Source organism: Miniopterus schreibersii (genome assembly GCF_964146895.1).
Source record: "Miniopterus schreibersii genome assembly, chromosome: 10".
Classification (NCBI taxonomy): Eukaryota; Metazoa; Chordata; class Mammalia; order Chiroptera; family Miniopteridae; genus Miniopterus; species Miniopterus schreibersii.
In genome coordinates, this window is record NC_138110.1 from 62,715,735 (window position 1) to 62,732,200 (window position 16,466).

Consider the following 16,466-nt stretch of genomic DNA (forward strand, 5'->3'; position numbering starts at 1 on the left):
GCTGACAGCCACCCCGATGACCAGGTGAACTCAGGATGAACGATGTGACAGACGGTGTCCGGCCCTCCTACATGACTAGCTAACCTCTGAGAACACAGATGTACTTGGCCGTATCTGCTCGGATGTGAAAGGGCGGGGTTCCTTTCTGCCTTCGCATCTTATTGGTGGGTTGTCTGTGCCACGCACCACAATCTGGTTTAATGCTTATTCAGCAATAAAGCTGTTTTCTACTTTTGTGGAGAGGCTTTCTGGGTTAGTGGGAGACTTTTAAAAAAAATTTTGTCAGTATCTTCCAACATCTTGCAGAAGGCTGGTTAAATGACCTTGGCATCTCCATAGTGGAGTACTACGCACTCATGACAAAGAACAAGAGTGCTCCCTTCATTCTCAGTGAACGTGCAAAGTCCACAACAGTTCATATTTTTTTCTGTAAATGGACTATATTTGTACTTTTTTACATCAACATAATCTCTGGAAGAGTAAATGAGGGACTAATAAAAAGTGCTCATGTGTTAAGAGGAACTGGGTAGATGGGGGAGAGAAGATGGAATTTGTTTTGCTGAACACCATTTTATATTTTCTGAGTTTTGAAACATGTGACTCTGTTATCTACTAAATATAAATTAAAAAGAAGGGGTGGTAGCAAGCCAACTAAACCACTAAAGAAAGAAATCCCAGGTCCAGACATTCTCTAAGCACTTGATTTTGTTTATTCCTGAGCTCAGTCTTGACCTTGAAGCCGACTGAAAACTAATTATATTGATACATTTTTGGGGTTCATGGTGGACTTTCTCTTGGAAGGTTGATCTTAGTGTCAAAGCAGGGAATGTCTTTATTTAAAAAACAACAAAAAGTAAAATAAAAAAAAATCAGGTAACTAATACACTCCTCCCCATACTCCTCCCTCTAGTCGGGAGAGCTGCTTCCCAGGGTCCTCGGTGTCGTTTTCAGCCTTGGTGAGTTGGGGGTGGGAGCACTGGCTTTCGGGGGGTTGGTGTAGCCCCTCCCCCATCACCTCTCTCCACCTCCCAGGAGGTCATGGGTCAGGAGGGGTGATGGTAGGAGTGTGTCCCTCCATACTGGGAATCGGGGAGTCAACATGCCTGAAATTCCACCATTAGCCGCCTGTCTTCTCGAAGCTCCTTTGTGAGGATAGAGGGACAAAAGGAGATGGGGCAGGGGCCATCTCTCAGGCCCTCTGGCCCCTTTAGGCTGTGTCGATTGTCAGTCGTGTCACTGTGGTTGGGCATCAGATCAGGAAGTGGCCCAGGTGGTTTCGCTATACACTGGGGGTGTCTCTCTTTTATCCGCATGCCAAGTCTGTGAGGTAGGTGCTATTTATAATCCCCATTTTATGGATGAGGAAACAGGCACCCCCAAAATCAAGTGATTTCCCCAAGGTCCCCCAGCTTGTAAGAGCCCCCTGCCCCTCCCTTCTGACACCCTGAGCCTCCTCCAGCTGGGTGCTCCAAGTCAGCTCCCTCTCAGGCGTGTTGAAGGAAGTTCTGGAAGAGTGGGATTGCGAGCACTGTGACCCGGGGTTGGGGCAGGGCTGTGCTTTGCATTTCCAGGGCCCCTGGGAGGCCAGTGGAATTAACCACCTTAAGGAAGGGAGTTTGTGTGGATGCCTCAAGTGCTCAGGCTCTGCCTCCGAGACCCCCAACACTTGCCCAGTGACACTGGGCCCCTGTTTTGTCCCTCTGGGTCCCCGTTTTCAGTTGGGCTAGGCAGCGCACTGCAGGCTGCAGAAGTCCGCCGATGAGAAGATGCTCCACACGTTGACCAGAGGGAACATGAGCAGAGCTCCGAGCAGCGAGCCCAGCTGCACTGTCGCGCCGCACCACAAGAGGGCGCTGCGGCTCCGGTCGCGCAGGATCACGCCAAGCATCACCTTGACATAGCTCAGGCAGCCGGTGAAAAGCACCCAGGAAGCCACCTGCGGGGATAGGGTGAGAGATGCAGTGTAGGGGGCTTTGGGGCGACCCCGAGGGGCGAAGGGTGTAGGATGACCTAACAGGGTTAAGGGGACCTCATCATTTGACCCCTCCCCAAGGGCAAAGGAGAGCCCAGTGGCTTTTCTGCCTCTCACCATCAAATCAAGGGCCTCTGGGAGAAGGCCACTGCTGACACAGACATGGTGGGAAGAGTGTGGTTTTCTGGCGAGGCCGGACCATCATCTTGGGCCAGACACCTCACCTTCCTAAAGCCTCTACTTCCAAATGAGAAGCACCCTCCCCTCGCCCCCCGCCCCCTGCCCCGGTGGGGCTTCCTGAGGGAGCAACCACCGAGACTTTGCTCAATAGAAAGGTCTATACCTTGGGCCTCCCCAGGCCTTGGCTAGGTGAGGGACACCTGTGGGAGCAGATACTTACGATGAAGACTTTTCCACTCCAGTGGCCCTGCATGAGGGGGCAGGGACTCATCACCGCCATGGCCATGTTGTAGGCCCCAAAGCCGGTCCCAAGTAATGTGAGGACCCCCAGGAATAGCAGAGACCTAGGGCAGAGCGGGGGAAAGGAATAGAGTAGGTAAGAAGCCTGACCTCTGCCTCCCCCACCCTGGAGCCACATGGAATGTGCAGCATCTCTAGGGTTAGACCCATGTGGAAACTTCCAGGCCACCAGGCTCAAGTGGGTCAGTGAGGCTCCTGAGGAACAAGGCTGGCCTAAGTCACCCTGGAGAAACAGAATAAATGACTGTGGTCCTACATGGACCTGGTTCTAATCTCAGTTCCACCATTTAAGCTGTGAGACTGGTCCCTGAGCTTCAGTTTCCTCACATGTGAAATGAGTCTTGGGGGGACCTGTGGGGACAGAATGTGCAGGGGCTGGCCCTGGCTGTGGGCCCTACCTGGTATTTCACCTGCTGCCATTTCCTCCTGCAACATGCAACACACCCAACCTCAGACAGGATGCTGGGCCGAAGAGGTGGCTCTGATCACGGCACTGGCACTGCAGGGTGTGGTGTGTAACCCCTGGCCTCAGCTACCCCTGTTTACAACTGAGGTTTGCAGGGTCTGGGGGCCCTGGGGGCCAGCTTGGATGCCTTCCATTCAGAATCCAGGTCTCTGTCCCCTGTCCTATCTTCAGAACACCAAGGCTGGCCTGTGTGCTGGTGAGCGCAGCGGGTCTGCCCCTGCCTCTAAGGACTCTTTCTAAGCCCCAGGGGAGACAATTGAGCTTTCTAGGCACATGGACATTTTCTGTCTAACTCTCCTGTACTCATTCTCTGCTTCCCGGGATGCGGGAGGTGGATGTGGCTGGTGGGGGGGGACAGGGCTGGGGAGGGTGGGTGTGTGCAGGTCGGAGAGGCCAGTGAGGGAGTGCAGGACGGGTAGATGGGAGGCAGTGGGACCTGAAGTTTCCAGACTCCAAGGTGGACTTTTCTCCCATGGGGGTCTGAAACTCTTGTGTCAGAACCATTTTAAGTTGCTTATTAAAATTTGAAATCCCAGGTCCAATCTAGGCTGGCTCCACCTGCATCCTATCAATTTGCCCAGCCATTCTTTAGAACTGCAGCTGCAAGGGAACCAGCCTGGGCTGGAGACAGGTGGGCAGGGCTGAAATCTTGGAAATCAGAGCAGGGCCAACCCTGTCTCTGAGCCTCAGGGTTTCCATTTGTAAATGGGAACCTCAGTTCCCGCTGGTTGCTGCTTCTCATGGCAGTGATGGTCGACACACTGGACCTGCCATGCCCCAGGCACTGCTCTGAAAGCTTTACAAAATTAGCTCATCTCATACTCCCAGTCATAGGAGGCAGAACAATTATTATCCCCATTTTTCAGATAAGTATCCCTGAGGCACAGAGAGGTAGAGTGACTTGTCCAATATCTCACAGCTAGTAAGTGGCAGAGCTGGGATTTGAACCCAGGTGGTCTAGCCCCAGAAACCATATGATTAACCGCTATACATACAGCCCGATGGTGGGGTTTGGAATTCTGGCTTTTGAAATGAAGCGCACCCCCAACCAGAGCTCCCCCGCGCCAGCTGGAGGTAGACCTTTTAGGCAGGAACATGGAGATGAAGCAGGCCAGAGGGTTGGCCATGGAGCTGAGGGTGGCGGACAGGTGGTAGGCGACAGGCCCGTAGGGCAGGCAGGAGTAGGTCTGCACCGAGGGCAGCACGCCGTTGGTGAGCGCGTTCACCAGGGCCACCAGGGCGTAGGTGAAGGGCAGAGGGGCTGGGCAGCGGGGCGCCGGCTTCTCCTCCAGGCGGCCCTGGCAGCGGGGCGCCGGCTTCTCCTCCAGGCGGCCCTGGCTCAGACTGCCCGGGTCCTCTCCCAGTGGCCGGATGGAGTGGAGGGTGACCTGGGAGGCGAGGAGGTCTTCCGTGGAGGTTTTCCAGCGCCTGGCCTGCCGCTGGAGGAGAAAGACGGCCAGGAGGGAGCAGGCCACCATGGAGGAGAGCAGCAGGAAGAAGACCGAGGGCGAGAAGTTGGCCGGGAGGTAGCGGCTTTCCAGGCGGCCCGTGGAGGGGGCTGTCCCAGGGAGGCCTGGCGCAGAAGTGCTGCCGTTTCCCTGGGGAAAGACGCAACGAGGCTCATGACCCCTGGGTGACACTGGGACCCAAGTACCAACGTTGATAATGATAACATACAACAACTACGATGCACCATCATCATCGCTAATCCTCCCCCGAAGATATTTTTTCCATTGATTTTCCAGAGAAAGTGGCAGGGAGGGGGAGAGACTGTGAGAGAGACACAGTGGTTGCTTCCCGCATGCCCCCGACTGGCGCTGGGAGGGAGCAGAAATAAAACCCGAGACCCTTCAGTCTCTGGGCTGGGGCTCTAACCACTGAGACAACTGGCCAGGGCGATGCACCATTGCTAACAAGTACATGATGAATAATATACACGTGTAACTACTGAGGCCATGATAAGAAATGCTCGTACTGGCCAGCTGCTCACTGGGCACCAGCACTTTGCACGCATCACCTCGCGTGCACCTCCTAACTCTTACAAAATTCCTCTCCTGGTTTGGATGTTTCTTAAATCGACAGCTGTTTTAACACTATGAGGTGCTGAAGCGCTGTCTAAGCATATGGTTCTTAGCCCCGGCTGAACACTAGCATCACCTGGGGAATTTTGAATAAATACAAGTTCACAATCTATATTTTGAAATTCTGAAATTCAAAAAGCTCAGAATTTATGATTCAGTTGGCAGCAGTTCGACAGGATGTGAGGCCGTTGACATGAGGCCATCGGCAGCCCTAATCTAGCAGTGGGCACGGATGCCTCCAGATGTGGACAGTGGTGTCACCGCGCCGGAATGCTGCAACACAGGCGGGGCAGGCGTGTTCTAAAAGCGGGAACTCCAGATTCCAAAACATATCTGACCTCAAGGATTTCCAGAAAGCCTCACACACAGAGTCTTATTTAATTGGTCTGGCTGTGGGGGGCCCACTGGTGTGTTTCAGTAGCTCTCCCAGGTAGTCTAAAGTGCCACCAGGTCAAGGCCATGGCTCCACCTAAAGCTTTGGAAACACGAGCCCTCCGCACTGTCCCGCTCTGGCGAGCACAGAGCACCGCGCCAGCTCCGGGCGATGCCGGGTACCTGTGGGATGTCGGCCTTCCTGGTGGTGGTAAGACTTGAGGTGCTGTTAGGCGTCTCAGTGACATTGACGCAGGTGGTGAGACCCGAGCCCTGGGCGAGAGCCACCAGCGCAGGTAGGAGGCCGCTGAGTCCTTCCCCCACAAAGTAGGTGGTGAGGTAGTGGGCGGACAGCCGGCTCATGAAGGGCAGGAAGGTGACGGAGGAGGTGCAGTCCACCAGGGCCAGGAAGAAGGTGAGGACCATGAAGATGATGCTGTGGGGGCTGCCCTGCACCCAGGTGACATTCCAGAAGAAGGCCAAGAGGGTGCAGGCCACGGTGCCCACGCCCAGCACGGCGAAGATGATGGGCACCTCGGAAAGGCAGCCGGGCCGGAAGTGGTGGAGCAGGGTGAAGATGAGGGGGCCCACGTTAGCCAGCTGGATGATCACTGTGAGGTAGGAGGGCAGGTACCAGCCCTCAGGCAGCTCCAGCACCAGTAGGGGCAGCTCTACCCAGAGCCCGTTGATGGCCACCCAGGAGCCCATCCCAAAGGTGCAGACCAGCAGGTGTGTCAGAAGGGCCATGGTGATGCCTGCCCTGGGCCAGAGGCTGCCACCTCCCAGACCAGCCTGCAGCAGAGAAAAATACCAGGTGAGCAACGTCAGGTTCACTGTCTAGCAAAAGACTGGGCTTTGGGGCCCAGAGTTTTCCCTTATTCCCTTCTTCATGAACAAGTGGGCTTTTAATTAGCAGGACACATGAACAAAGTCCTTTATAACTAACTTTTCAGTAGGAAAGACTTTCTAACCATGACTTTAAAGCCAGAGACCACCAAAGAAAAGTTTGCTACATTCAACTGCATAAATATCAAAACACAAAAGCACACAGAAAGCCAACCAGGGTCCTAGCTGTGTGGCTCAGTTGGCTGGAGCGCCATCCCCTACACCAAACGGTTGCAGGTTCGCTTCCCGGTCATATACCTAGGTTGCGGGTTCAAGCCCCAGGGGGGGAGCGTATGGGAGGCAACAGATCTCGATGTTTCTCTCTCAAATCAATGAAACATATCCTCAGGTGAGGATTAACAAAATAACAAAATACTCCGTAAAAAATGCCAACAGCAAGATCAAAAGACAGATGACAACCTGGGGGAATATTTGTAATTTAAATCACAGGCAAAAGGCTCATCTTCCTAATACATAATGAGTTTTCAGAAATTAAGAACAAAAAGACCCAGTAGAGAGCTGGGAAAAAGATGTAAAAAGTTCAGAGAAAAAGTACAAATAAGCCTTAAACATATGAAAAGATTATCACTTTCATTCATCATGGGAAATGTAAATAACGATGACTCCAAGGTGCTATTTCTCACCATGAGATTGTCCCAAAGGGTTACCTACCCTGGACAAAATCCACGTGGATGAGGTTGTTATTCCTTGTGGCCTTGTTGGTAATAGCAAAATATAGGCAATGACTCAAATGCCTGTCAATAAAGGAGGGGCTAAAAAGGGAATGTCTATGAGTTGGAATGAGGAACGTGGGAGAGCTCCCAGGCGGACAAGGGACAGGTCTCAAGGCTATTTGATAAGGGAACAACATCGAGGTAGGCAGACAGTGTGCTTGCTGCCTTTTGGACACAGGAAACAGGCTGCTTTGTGCTTGCAGTTGCACAAAGCAACCCTTGGAGAACACACCGGAACTGCTAGAGTGTTTGTGGCGCCTATACAAGAAGATCTGTAGCCCCAGCTGGGTGGCTCGTTTGGTTGGAGCTTCGTCCTGCACACCAAAAGGCTGCAGGTCCGATCGCCAGTCAGGGCACACACCTAAGTTGTGGGTTCTATCTCTGGCTGGGGTGCGTGGGGGAGGCAACTGATCAGTTTCTCTCTCCCATCGATGTTTCTCTCTCTCCCTTCCTCTCTCAAATCAGTAAACATATCCTCGGGTGAGAATTAAAAAAAAAAAAAAAAAAGATTTGTAGACCTCTTTATATAGTTTTGACTTGTGAACCATGTAAACATACTATTACAAAAATATGGTTACTTGACATCAAATTCCAATCTGGCATTTTTCTCCTGAAATTACAGAGCTCCCTAGCTGGACAGGCCCTGAGAGACTGCCTAACTCTAGCCCCCTGGAGCCATTCTGCCATCTGCTTCCACCTTCCCAGTGACCGGTCGTTACTCTCTTTGATCTCCCCTCAGTATAAGCAAAAATATCGGAGGCCAGATGCGAGGCTCTGGAGCAGCTGCCTGGGCCTGAACCCAGCTCTGCCATTTACTACAGTGATTTTGGGCAAGTGACTCTGCCTCTCACTACCTCACTTTCCTCATCTGTAAATAGGACATTGACGGTGTCAACGAAATGCAAACATGTTAAGGAGCTTCTGTTGTCTCAGACTACACCTGGCACACAGCGAGCGCTCACTGAGGGTTATCATTACCGTGAAATGCCAGATTTGGGGACATCGTTCTTTTTTTCTAATTCACGTGAAAATGGACACGTGATTATTCAAATTTAAAAAGGGGAGAAAATTCCCCATGAGGAGCCATGTGAAATCACTGGCGGTACCCATGTACTGTCTGGGGGGAGAGAAATGCCAAAGTCGATTGGACCAGCCCCTCCTTTTACAGATGGGAAGCAGGGTGGGGTCTGCAGGGGTGCAGGGACTCTCCTGAGACGGGGAGGTGGGATTTGGAGCCAGTCCCCTGCGGCACTTGGCTCCCCACTCCCCCTGCATGACCCTGCAGTGACCCCGGTCCCTTGGTTCTGTGAAGCTCACGCTGCAGTCTAACTCCTTGTCGCTGTTCTTCTAGAACGTGCAGGAGCGTCTCTTTCTTCTTCTTCTCTTTTAAAAATATATCTATATTGGTTTCAGAGAGAGGAAAGGAGAGGGAGAGAGAGAGACAGAAACATCAATGATGAGAGAGTCATTGATCGAGCCCACAACCCGGGCATGGGCCCTGACTGGGAATCGAACCCCAATCGCCTGGATCCCAGGTTGACGCTCAACCCCTGAGCCACGCCCGGCCGGGCCTTCTTCTTTTTTAAATTCTCACCCAAGGACGTTTTCATTAATTTTAGAGAGAAAGGGAGAGGGGGCGGGGGGGGGGAGAGAGAAACGTCGATTGGCTGCCTCCCATATGTGCCCTGACTGGGGGTTGAATCCACAACCCAGGTATGTGCCCTGACCCAAAATTGAACCTGAAACCTCTTGGTGCACAGGGCGATGCCCAATGAACTGAACCACCCGGGCAGGGCCTAGGAGTGTCTCTTGTGGCCCTGCGCCACCGAGGGAAGTCCCAACACCACAGCAAGGTTCCCACACCCAGAATTAGCTGTCCAGCGCCCCACTCCCTTCTTCCTCCGTCCTTGCAGCAGAAAGCAGCCTGCGTTCAGTCCCGATGGCCCGCCACCTCCTGTCCCCGCCTCAGCTAAGCCACTTAAACTGTCTCTCGCCTGTGAAGCTGGCCCAACAGCCCAGGACAGCCTGGATCCGGGGCACCGAGGGGTCCCACTGGAGAGGAGCAGCTCCGGGCAGTGGCCTCCTGCCTGGCTGCTCCCCCCTTTGCCTGTGCTCCGCTCCAAGCCTGAGCCCAGGTCCCCTTCATGTGAGGTTTTCGGGCGTGGACACGTACAGGCACATTTCTGGGGAGACTGAAGCTGTTAGAGGCTGCTTTGGAACATGGCATTCTGAAGGCAGAAGAGCTTTTCAAATGACAGAGCTCAGGGTTTGTAAATTGGTCACCCCTTGGCCTTAGCCAGGCAGCAGATGCGTTATTTCGGTTTTCTGTATGTTATAAACAATTAGTTGCTGAAAGTTGGGCGGTAGCATACAAAACTCAAGATTTCTGGTTTCTTGGAATCTTATGTCAAATCTCACAGTAAAAATCGGTATGGGGGGTGGGGTGTGTTTTGTAGGTCTTCAGTTTTAAAAATTTCCATTTCTCTAGTAATTCATTTTTACTATAAAAGTAAAAATGCAAGAGTTTGCAGCAGATTGGAAATAAAGACTGGAGCTTGCCCATGGGGAGAAAAGATTTCTGGTTTCTTGAGAATATTCTGAAAGACCACACTAGGCCTGCATACCCAGTGGCAACCATCACTGTTGGCCCTCTTTAACTTGGGGTTCCTGCCTGGACCCCACCTGGTCCTGTAGGCACAGCAACCCCTTATTTTTGAGGATGGCTTGCCCAGGGCCTCTTACTAGCTGGGGGCAACGTAGGGGCTGGATTCCAGTTTTGGGCCTCTCTCTCAGTCCTGGACTCCCGGCACTGCCTCCAGCGACCTTACTGCTCTCTCCTGCAGTAAAATCCCAGCTTCAACCCTCCCAAGCTGAGCACATGACTTAACCTCCTGTCCCTGACACCTCTTCTGCAAAATGGGGAGGCTCCCAGTACCAACATCAGAACTGTAATGACCATGAGCTTGCAAAATGCTAGAATAGTACCTGACACTGAGTAAGTGCTCGATAAACATTACCTGTTCTAATTACTATTTCATATTTCAGCAAATTATATAAACTGCACTTGAAAACATGCAATTACCCTGAACACACTTTTGGATACAACACAAGTAATTCCGGATGGCGAAATTTTGTTATTGCTTCCTCTTAAGCAATCAACAAGGGATAATTAAGCACCTACTTTGTGTCCACAGCTCTGAGGGATGAAAGCAAAAAAGCCACAGGGGCTGTCCCCAGAGAAAAGTATGAGGAAGTGGTGTGTGGGCTGCTGAACTCAAGTGCAACCACGGCCAAGGCAGAAGTGAGCTGGAGGTAGAGAGGAGGGGCTGCTGGGACTACAGAGGGGGGCAGAATTTCTCCCCCTACCTTGGCCAAGGCAGGTAACCTAATGGCTGCAAAATCAGTGCAGGTCTTCCTGGAGGATGAGTGGAGTGGAGGAGGGATAGGATCTCTTTCAAAGACCAGGAGCTCTGGCATGTGAGGGCAATCTGGCTGGGCCATCTGTCACCCCATTGATCTACAGGGTTGATTCAACTGATCTGGCTGTCTAGGTGGGTGTCACCTTCCTCTCTCACTACTCCCTGTGAGACTCTCCCAAAGCTGCACTCTCTCTCGAATAGGATGACCTTCCTTGATAGAGGAGAGGACTGTTCTTTGGACAAGTGTGTACGAGTAGCTGTGTTCTCCTGCTAGATCCTCCAAACAAGCTCTCAAAAACCAGGAGCTCTGGTGCCACTTCCCAGCTTCCCACTGTACTGTCCAAGAAGACCCAGAAGCAGGTGATGGCTGCCCACTCCACCTGAGACCAGAATCTGGTGTAACGCAGGCAGAATGCCACTGAAGAAAAGCTGCATGCCAACTCAGGCAGAGTGCTGGTTACAGTTGGTGAAACAGTATGGAAGGAAAAACAGAACATTGTTTGATATTCCAAGGCTGAGGCTTCTAGATGCTCCTCAATGGCCATTCTTTCCTTCTTCCTTAGTTGTTACAGAGACTAAATTTTTTGGTTGGGCAAACAGCCACCAAGCTAAAGGACTACATCTCCCAGCCTTCCCTGTAGCTAGGCACGGCCATGTGATCAAGCTGAGGACAGCAAGGTTATAAGGGACTTAAGAAATCTTAGTGATAAGGGAATGCACAGTTCTTTTCCTCTGTTCTGTTGTCTGGAACTCAGATGTGATGGCCAGAACTCCAGCAGCCACTTTGCACTATGGGGGATGGTGTGGGGCTGGGTGGAGACAAGACCTCCTCTGAACTCTGTGGTACAGAGCGGCCATCCCAGCCCTGTTCTGCCTGCCACTGAATTATTTTGTTTATTTAGTGTTGTTTAAATTGTAAATAAGCTATTTTGTTTGACACTCTTATTCTATATACAGCAAAACACTGCCTAAGTGTACAGGATGTATACTGACCAATTAGAGTAACCCAAAACTAATGAGTATATTTCTCTCCTTTACTGTTAATGCCCCAACTAAAAAACTCAGATCCTGCCCCAACCAGGATTTGATACAAAACCAAAATCAAACAAAATTAGTTATTGAGGGACATCTTAAAGAGATCCTGAAAGGTTAGGAGTAAACTTGGGGGCAAAGGTCTGTCCTAGGCCTTGCCACCAGAAGCTGGTGGATGTAGAGGAGGCGATCGATACATGATATGCCTAATAAATAGGGACAAGTAAATAATTAAAGACAGGAGGCGAGTGCGCAGAAGCAGGTTCCCTTTATCACCCGAAAAGCTATTAAACGAATGAGAAGTTGAGCAAGGAGGCCAGTTACACATTTACAAATATGCAGTTTTCTGCACAGAACCAGTCTAGAAATAGGACTTGCTATAGAGTCATCATTTGGGAAAAGCAAATAAAGCTGGATCTCTTTCTTACTTCTTACCCCCCAACACCCACACCGCCAAAATCCATTCCAGATGGATCAAATGTTTAAATATTTTTTAAATTAAAAAACCAGTACAGTCATGCACCACATAATGTTTTGTCAACACTGGACCACATATGACAGTGGTCGCATTAGATAATGGAGCTGAAAAATTCCTATTGCCTAGTGACGTCCCAGCACAACATATTCCTCACGTGTTTGTGGTGCTGCTGGTGTAAACAAACCTCGTGCATTGCCAGTTCAATAAGAGTACAGCACACACAAGTATGTATAGTACATAATACTTGGTAATGATAATAAACGACCGTTACTGGTTTATGTATTTACTATACTGTACTTGTACGTCAGCAGCAGCCTTATCTCTTGATTGCATCATTCCTCTTGTGCGTGATTTAACATTGTGAGGTTTTGTACAGTAATAGGCTGCACATGCTGGTAGCCTGGGTGTGCACATTATACTATCTAGGTTTGTGTCACAATAAAAAAATCACCTAAAACCACTTCTCAGAGTGTCCCTGTCATTAAGTGGCACATGACTAATAAAAATTCCGGAAGAACATATAGGTAATAACAGATTTTGCAAAGGCCCTGGGACAGAAATGAGCCTGGGCCAGTATGGCTGGAGCAGTGAGTGGGCTTGATGGGAAGATAAGGGCAGGCAGGACAGGTGAGGAGCCTGGATTTCACTTACGGGCAATAGGTCCCCCACACTGAAAGCCTAAATCCCCACGCCCCATGGAGCTGAGCTCTGGATTCTCATCTAGGCCCCACCACAGCTGTGTGATTTGAGGGAAATGATTTGGCTCTTTGAAGCTCTGTTTACTTACCTGGAAAACAGTCATGGCCCAGCACGCCCCCTGCCTTGGCCCACTCTTGGCCAGCCACACCAAGTGCCAGGTGCTCCTGGACTGAGGGACACAGCCATCAATGGCAATGAGTGGGGGAATGTCCTGGGTGAGGGAGCTGCACGTGTAGAGGCCTGGTTGTTTTCAGAGAACTAAGGAGTAGCTCAGAATGACTAATAGAGTACATTGGGATATATATATATTTTAATGACTATCTCTGTTTTCTACTTTCTCTTGTTCATTCATTTAACCAATATTTGTCAGGTACTTCTGTGTGCTGGACAACAATTTCTGCTCTCAGGGAAGTGTGAGAAGCAGTCACTAAGCAAAATAACAGAAATGTCAAGCAAGTCAACCACTAATCAGGGCTATGAAGGAAAGTGAGGCTGGGAGGATTGGGCAGTCACGGAGGTTGGCTGGAATCACAAGTGGGGTTGTCCGAGGGAACATGAAGAAAGGGTAGGAGTGAGCCGTGTGAGGAGAAAGAGTAGTCCAGGGGGAGGGAACAAGTGCAAAGGCCCTGGGGTGGGGCCTCACCTCCATGTCCCAGAAACAGATGTTGGTGTTGGAAGAACAGCCAGGAGGCTGCAGCAGTGTAAGCGGAGATGGGCAGGTCACGTAGGGCCTTGTAGGCGAGAGTTGGGTGGGGTGTTTTCTCTGAGCCAAAATCCTCACTGCTAAGCAGAGGTGGGACCAGCTCTAATTTAGTTTTTAACAGAATCATGTGGGGCCAGGGTGGAAGTAGGAGTGAAACCTATTAACCTGTTAAGAAGCTGGTGTAGTAATTCAGGTAAAAAAGATAATACAGCTTTGCCAGGCCCTGTGCTAAGCACTTTACACACATTATGCATCAAATCCTCTCAACACTCCCGAGGTAGGCATTATGATTATTTCCATTTTATAGATGACAAAACAGGCTCAGAGAGGGAAAGTGATTTACCTGAGGCCACACAGCTAGTCACTTGGGAGCTGAGATTTGAGCCCAGGCCTCTTAACCAGCCTGAGTAAGGGCATTATGAAGAGGCTGCAGGGACCAAGCTGAGCAGGATTCTTTTTCACTAACCCCAGGCCTCCCTAGCACTTGGGCGGGGAAGGGGTACAGGCCCTAGAGAACCCGAGAGAAGCTTTAAGATATACCTGCTTCCTGGGGCCCCTTCTGCCATTGTGGGAGATCAGAAACCTAAGGCTTTGAATGAGACACTTAAGGCACTCCCATAACAGGTAGGCAAACAGAGAAGCCAGGAGAGCCCCAGGCAGGGGTGTCTTCTTTGCATTCTTGTATAAAAAGCTTAGAGTCCCACGCCCAAGGGATTCAGGGAGTGGAGGAGGAGTTCCCACCTGGGCCAGCACACTCTCAGTGTACGGCTGGACCATCTCCTCCCTAAGCAGGCAGGAAGGGGCCTGTCTGACCTTGACCATCAGAGCCCAAGCAGCCTCCACTCCTAGCATTCTGTTCTGCTCTCTACTTTATTCCTTCACAGGGTGATGGTGCAACAACTCGTTACTGGAGTATACCTGAGTCCATCTGTTGAGTGATGGTCTCTCCCACATGGAGTATCTGTCTCTGAGAGCAGGGCCCTGTCCTCTCTTCCAGTGCCCAGGTGGCTATCTGGTTTGCCAATGCCTGGGCCACCAACTGAGCCAGCCTTAGCCACATGAGCTGAGTTGGGCAGAGTGGCCCTGGGCAGTGCCAGAATCTGACAAGGACTGGACAAGCGTCTGAGTCAATGTTGTCCCAGGTTTCAGGCAGCTGGAGAACTTGGCCCAGAGTCTTTGGTGAGTCCTGCAGACTCCCTCCCCCTCCGAGGGCCTCCTCTTCCCCCCAGTAAGAGTGGAGGGGAGGCTGACTTTGCGTCAACAGAACAGGGACACTGAGAGCATCAAAACCCACAACCTAGACGGAGAGATGGAGAAAGACAGAGACTGAGACACACAGAGAGACAGGAAGAAAGCAAAAGCTAGAAGCAGAAATGGGCAGAAAGAAAGACAGGGACATAGGCTGGGCAAAAAGAGGAGCTGAGGTGAGGAGATGGAGGCCAAGGAGCAGCTGGGTGTGCTGGATGCCTGGCTGGTTCAGCCACGCAGCAGCTCACATCCACGAGCACCAAGAGGCCTTTTCCACCCCTCCATGCCTCCAAGTTCTGCCAGGGCCTCATCCAATTCAATGTTCTCATCTCACAGATGTGGGGAAACCAAGGCCCAGAGAGGAGGCAGTGCTTGCCCATACTCTATCCAGCCCCCAACCCTGTCTCCAGTCACCCAGGCCTGTGCTCATTGCTGGGTGTCCTCAGGCCAGATGGTCACCCTCTCCGGGCTGAAGTTTCACCAAAGGCTCTGAGGATGCCAAGGCTTGTTGGGCTTGAGTGTTAGGGAGGAAGTGGGGCGATAACAGGAGCCTAGGCCAGCCAGCTGGGACTGTGAGTTCCCTTCCTCTCTCTCCTCCCTCCCAGGGCCTGGAAGGGCTTCAGGTCTCCTACAGGACTGACCTTGGCTGGGTTCCCCTCCCCTCAGTGCCCATCCCAACTCCCAACCCCCAGTCTCAGTGCCCTGCTGGTGAGGCTCCAGCCCGGACCTGGCAGTTATATGGGCACTTAGACGTGAGCAGAGCAAGGACAATGGGCGAGGTACAGAAACTCACCAGGGCAGGGAGCCCCGATGCCTAGTGAGGGGCGGAGCTGGGAAAACAACCTTTTCCCAGCCTGCTGTACCCTCCGCCAGCACGCTGCTGGTCCCGCCCTTAGACCCCTGCAGGCTGCTGGCCATGGGCCCACGGAGGGGCGGTCCGAAGGCAATACCGGCGCGACCCCTGTTCGGACCGGGCAGGCCCATCCCAGCCGCTCCCGTCTAACTTCCCCTAACATTGCCGTCCAGAGGTCCCGGGAGCAGGGAGCGGCGGCCGGGCGCAGGTCCGGGGGGCGCGCCGCGGCCGGGGCGGGGAGGTCTGGAGGGCGCGCGGGGCTCCCGGTGTCCCAGCTCCCGCCCGAGCCCCACTGGTCAGCAGGGGGGCCCTTCGTCCCTCCGCGCCCCCCCCCCCCCCGCAGCCTGCAGCCCAGGGAAAGGCCACGGGCCGCCTTTCGCCCCGGGCGAGCGCCCCTCCCCCCCGCGCCGGGTGCTCCCTACCGGCGGCGCCCGCAGCCCGGGGGCGCTCCGCTCGCGGCTCCGCTGCGGGCCGGTTCCCCGGCGGTCTGGGCGGCAGGCAGGGCGGAGGCGCCGCGCGTATTAACCTGTCCCCTCCCCCGGGCGGGGGCGCGGGCTCGGGGGCGGGGCTCCCGGCGCGCAAGAGCCTACTGTGTGCGGGGAATCCGCGGGCGGCACCGCCGGGTGCCGAGTCCTGCCGCAGTGAAGGGCTGACAGTGTCCAGAGTTTACGGCCGTTCCCGTTTCCTGGGGCTGGTCTCCAAAAGGCAGAGGACCTGCCCTGGCCTTCGGCTCTGGCCCCACCCCCTGGCTACTGTATTTTCTTCCCCACAGAAACCTGCCTGCAGGGAGCAGAAACTTCGGGCGCTTAAGCGTCTCCTGGACAGTGGGAGTAACGGCAGCACCCGCCTCACAGGGCAGAAGTCGCCACAGCAGCCCCTGTGCCAGGACCGCTCCACGTGCGTTTGGGAGCGATACTAGAAATATCCCCATTTTAGAGATGGGCAAGCAGGGGCAGAGCTGGTCTCTGATGCCCACTGACAAATACTACTCGGAAAAACTGTAATTGTTCCTATCTGATTAAATCTCTCAATTATCCTAGGCAG

At 52.6% G+C, this 16,466-nt stretch overlaps 1 protein-coding gene across 2 annotated transcripts; it reads right to left on the bottom strand.

Annotated features, from left to right (window-relative positions):
* Window positions 1–808: 808 nt before the first annotated feature.
* SLC52A3 (solute carrier family 52 member 3) lies at window positions 809–15,915 on the bottom strand. Of its 2 annotated transcripts, XM_081148678.1 has the most exons (6): window positions 15,845–15,915; window positions 14,240–14,618; window positions 5,555–6,163; window positions 3,999–4,516; window positions 2,373–2,496; window positions 809–1,936 (listed from the first exon to the last, which is right to left on the bottom strand). In XM_081148678.1, the coding sequence occupies exons 2-6, from the start codon at window positions 14,273–14,275 to the stop codon at window positions 1,724–1,726; spliced, it is 1,500 nt and encodes a 499-aa protein (XP_081004804.1). In that variant the 5' UTR covers window positions 14,276–14,618; window positions 15,845–15,915; the 3' UTR covers window positions 809–1,723. The 2 variants fall into 2 exon arrangements, with proteins under 2 accessions (XP_081004804.1, XP_081004805.1); XM_081148679.1 differs by lacking the exon at window positions 14,240–14,618 and having other exon boundaries at window positions 15,845–15,909.
* Window positions 15,916–16,466: the final 551 nt, after the last annotated feature.

Coding starts and splice junctions, on each gene's coding strand:
- SLC52A3 (XM_081148678.1), bottom strand. CDS start 14,275: ATGTGGGAGAGACCATCACTCAACAGATGGACTCAG. Junction 6,164..14,239: donor CACTCAACAGATGGACTCAG/GTATACTCCAGT, acceptor TCTCTGCTGCAG/GCTGGTCTGGGAGGTGGCAG. Junction 2,497..3,998: donor TCCATGTTCCTGCCTAAAAG/GTCTACCTCCAG, acceptor GCTCTGCCCTAG/GTCTCTGCTATTCCTGGGGG.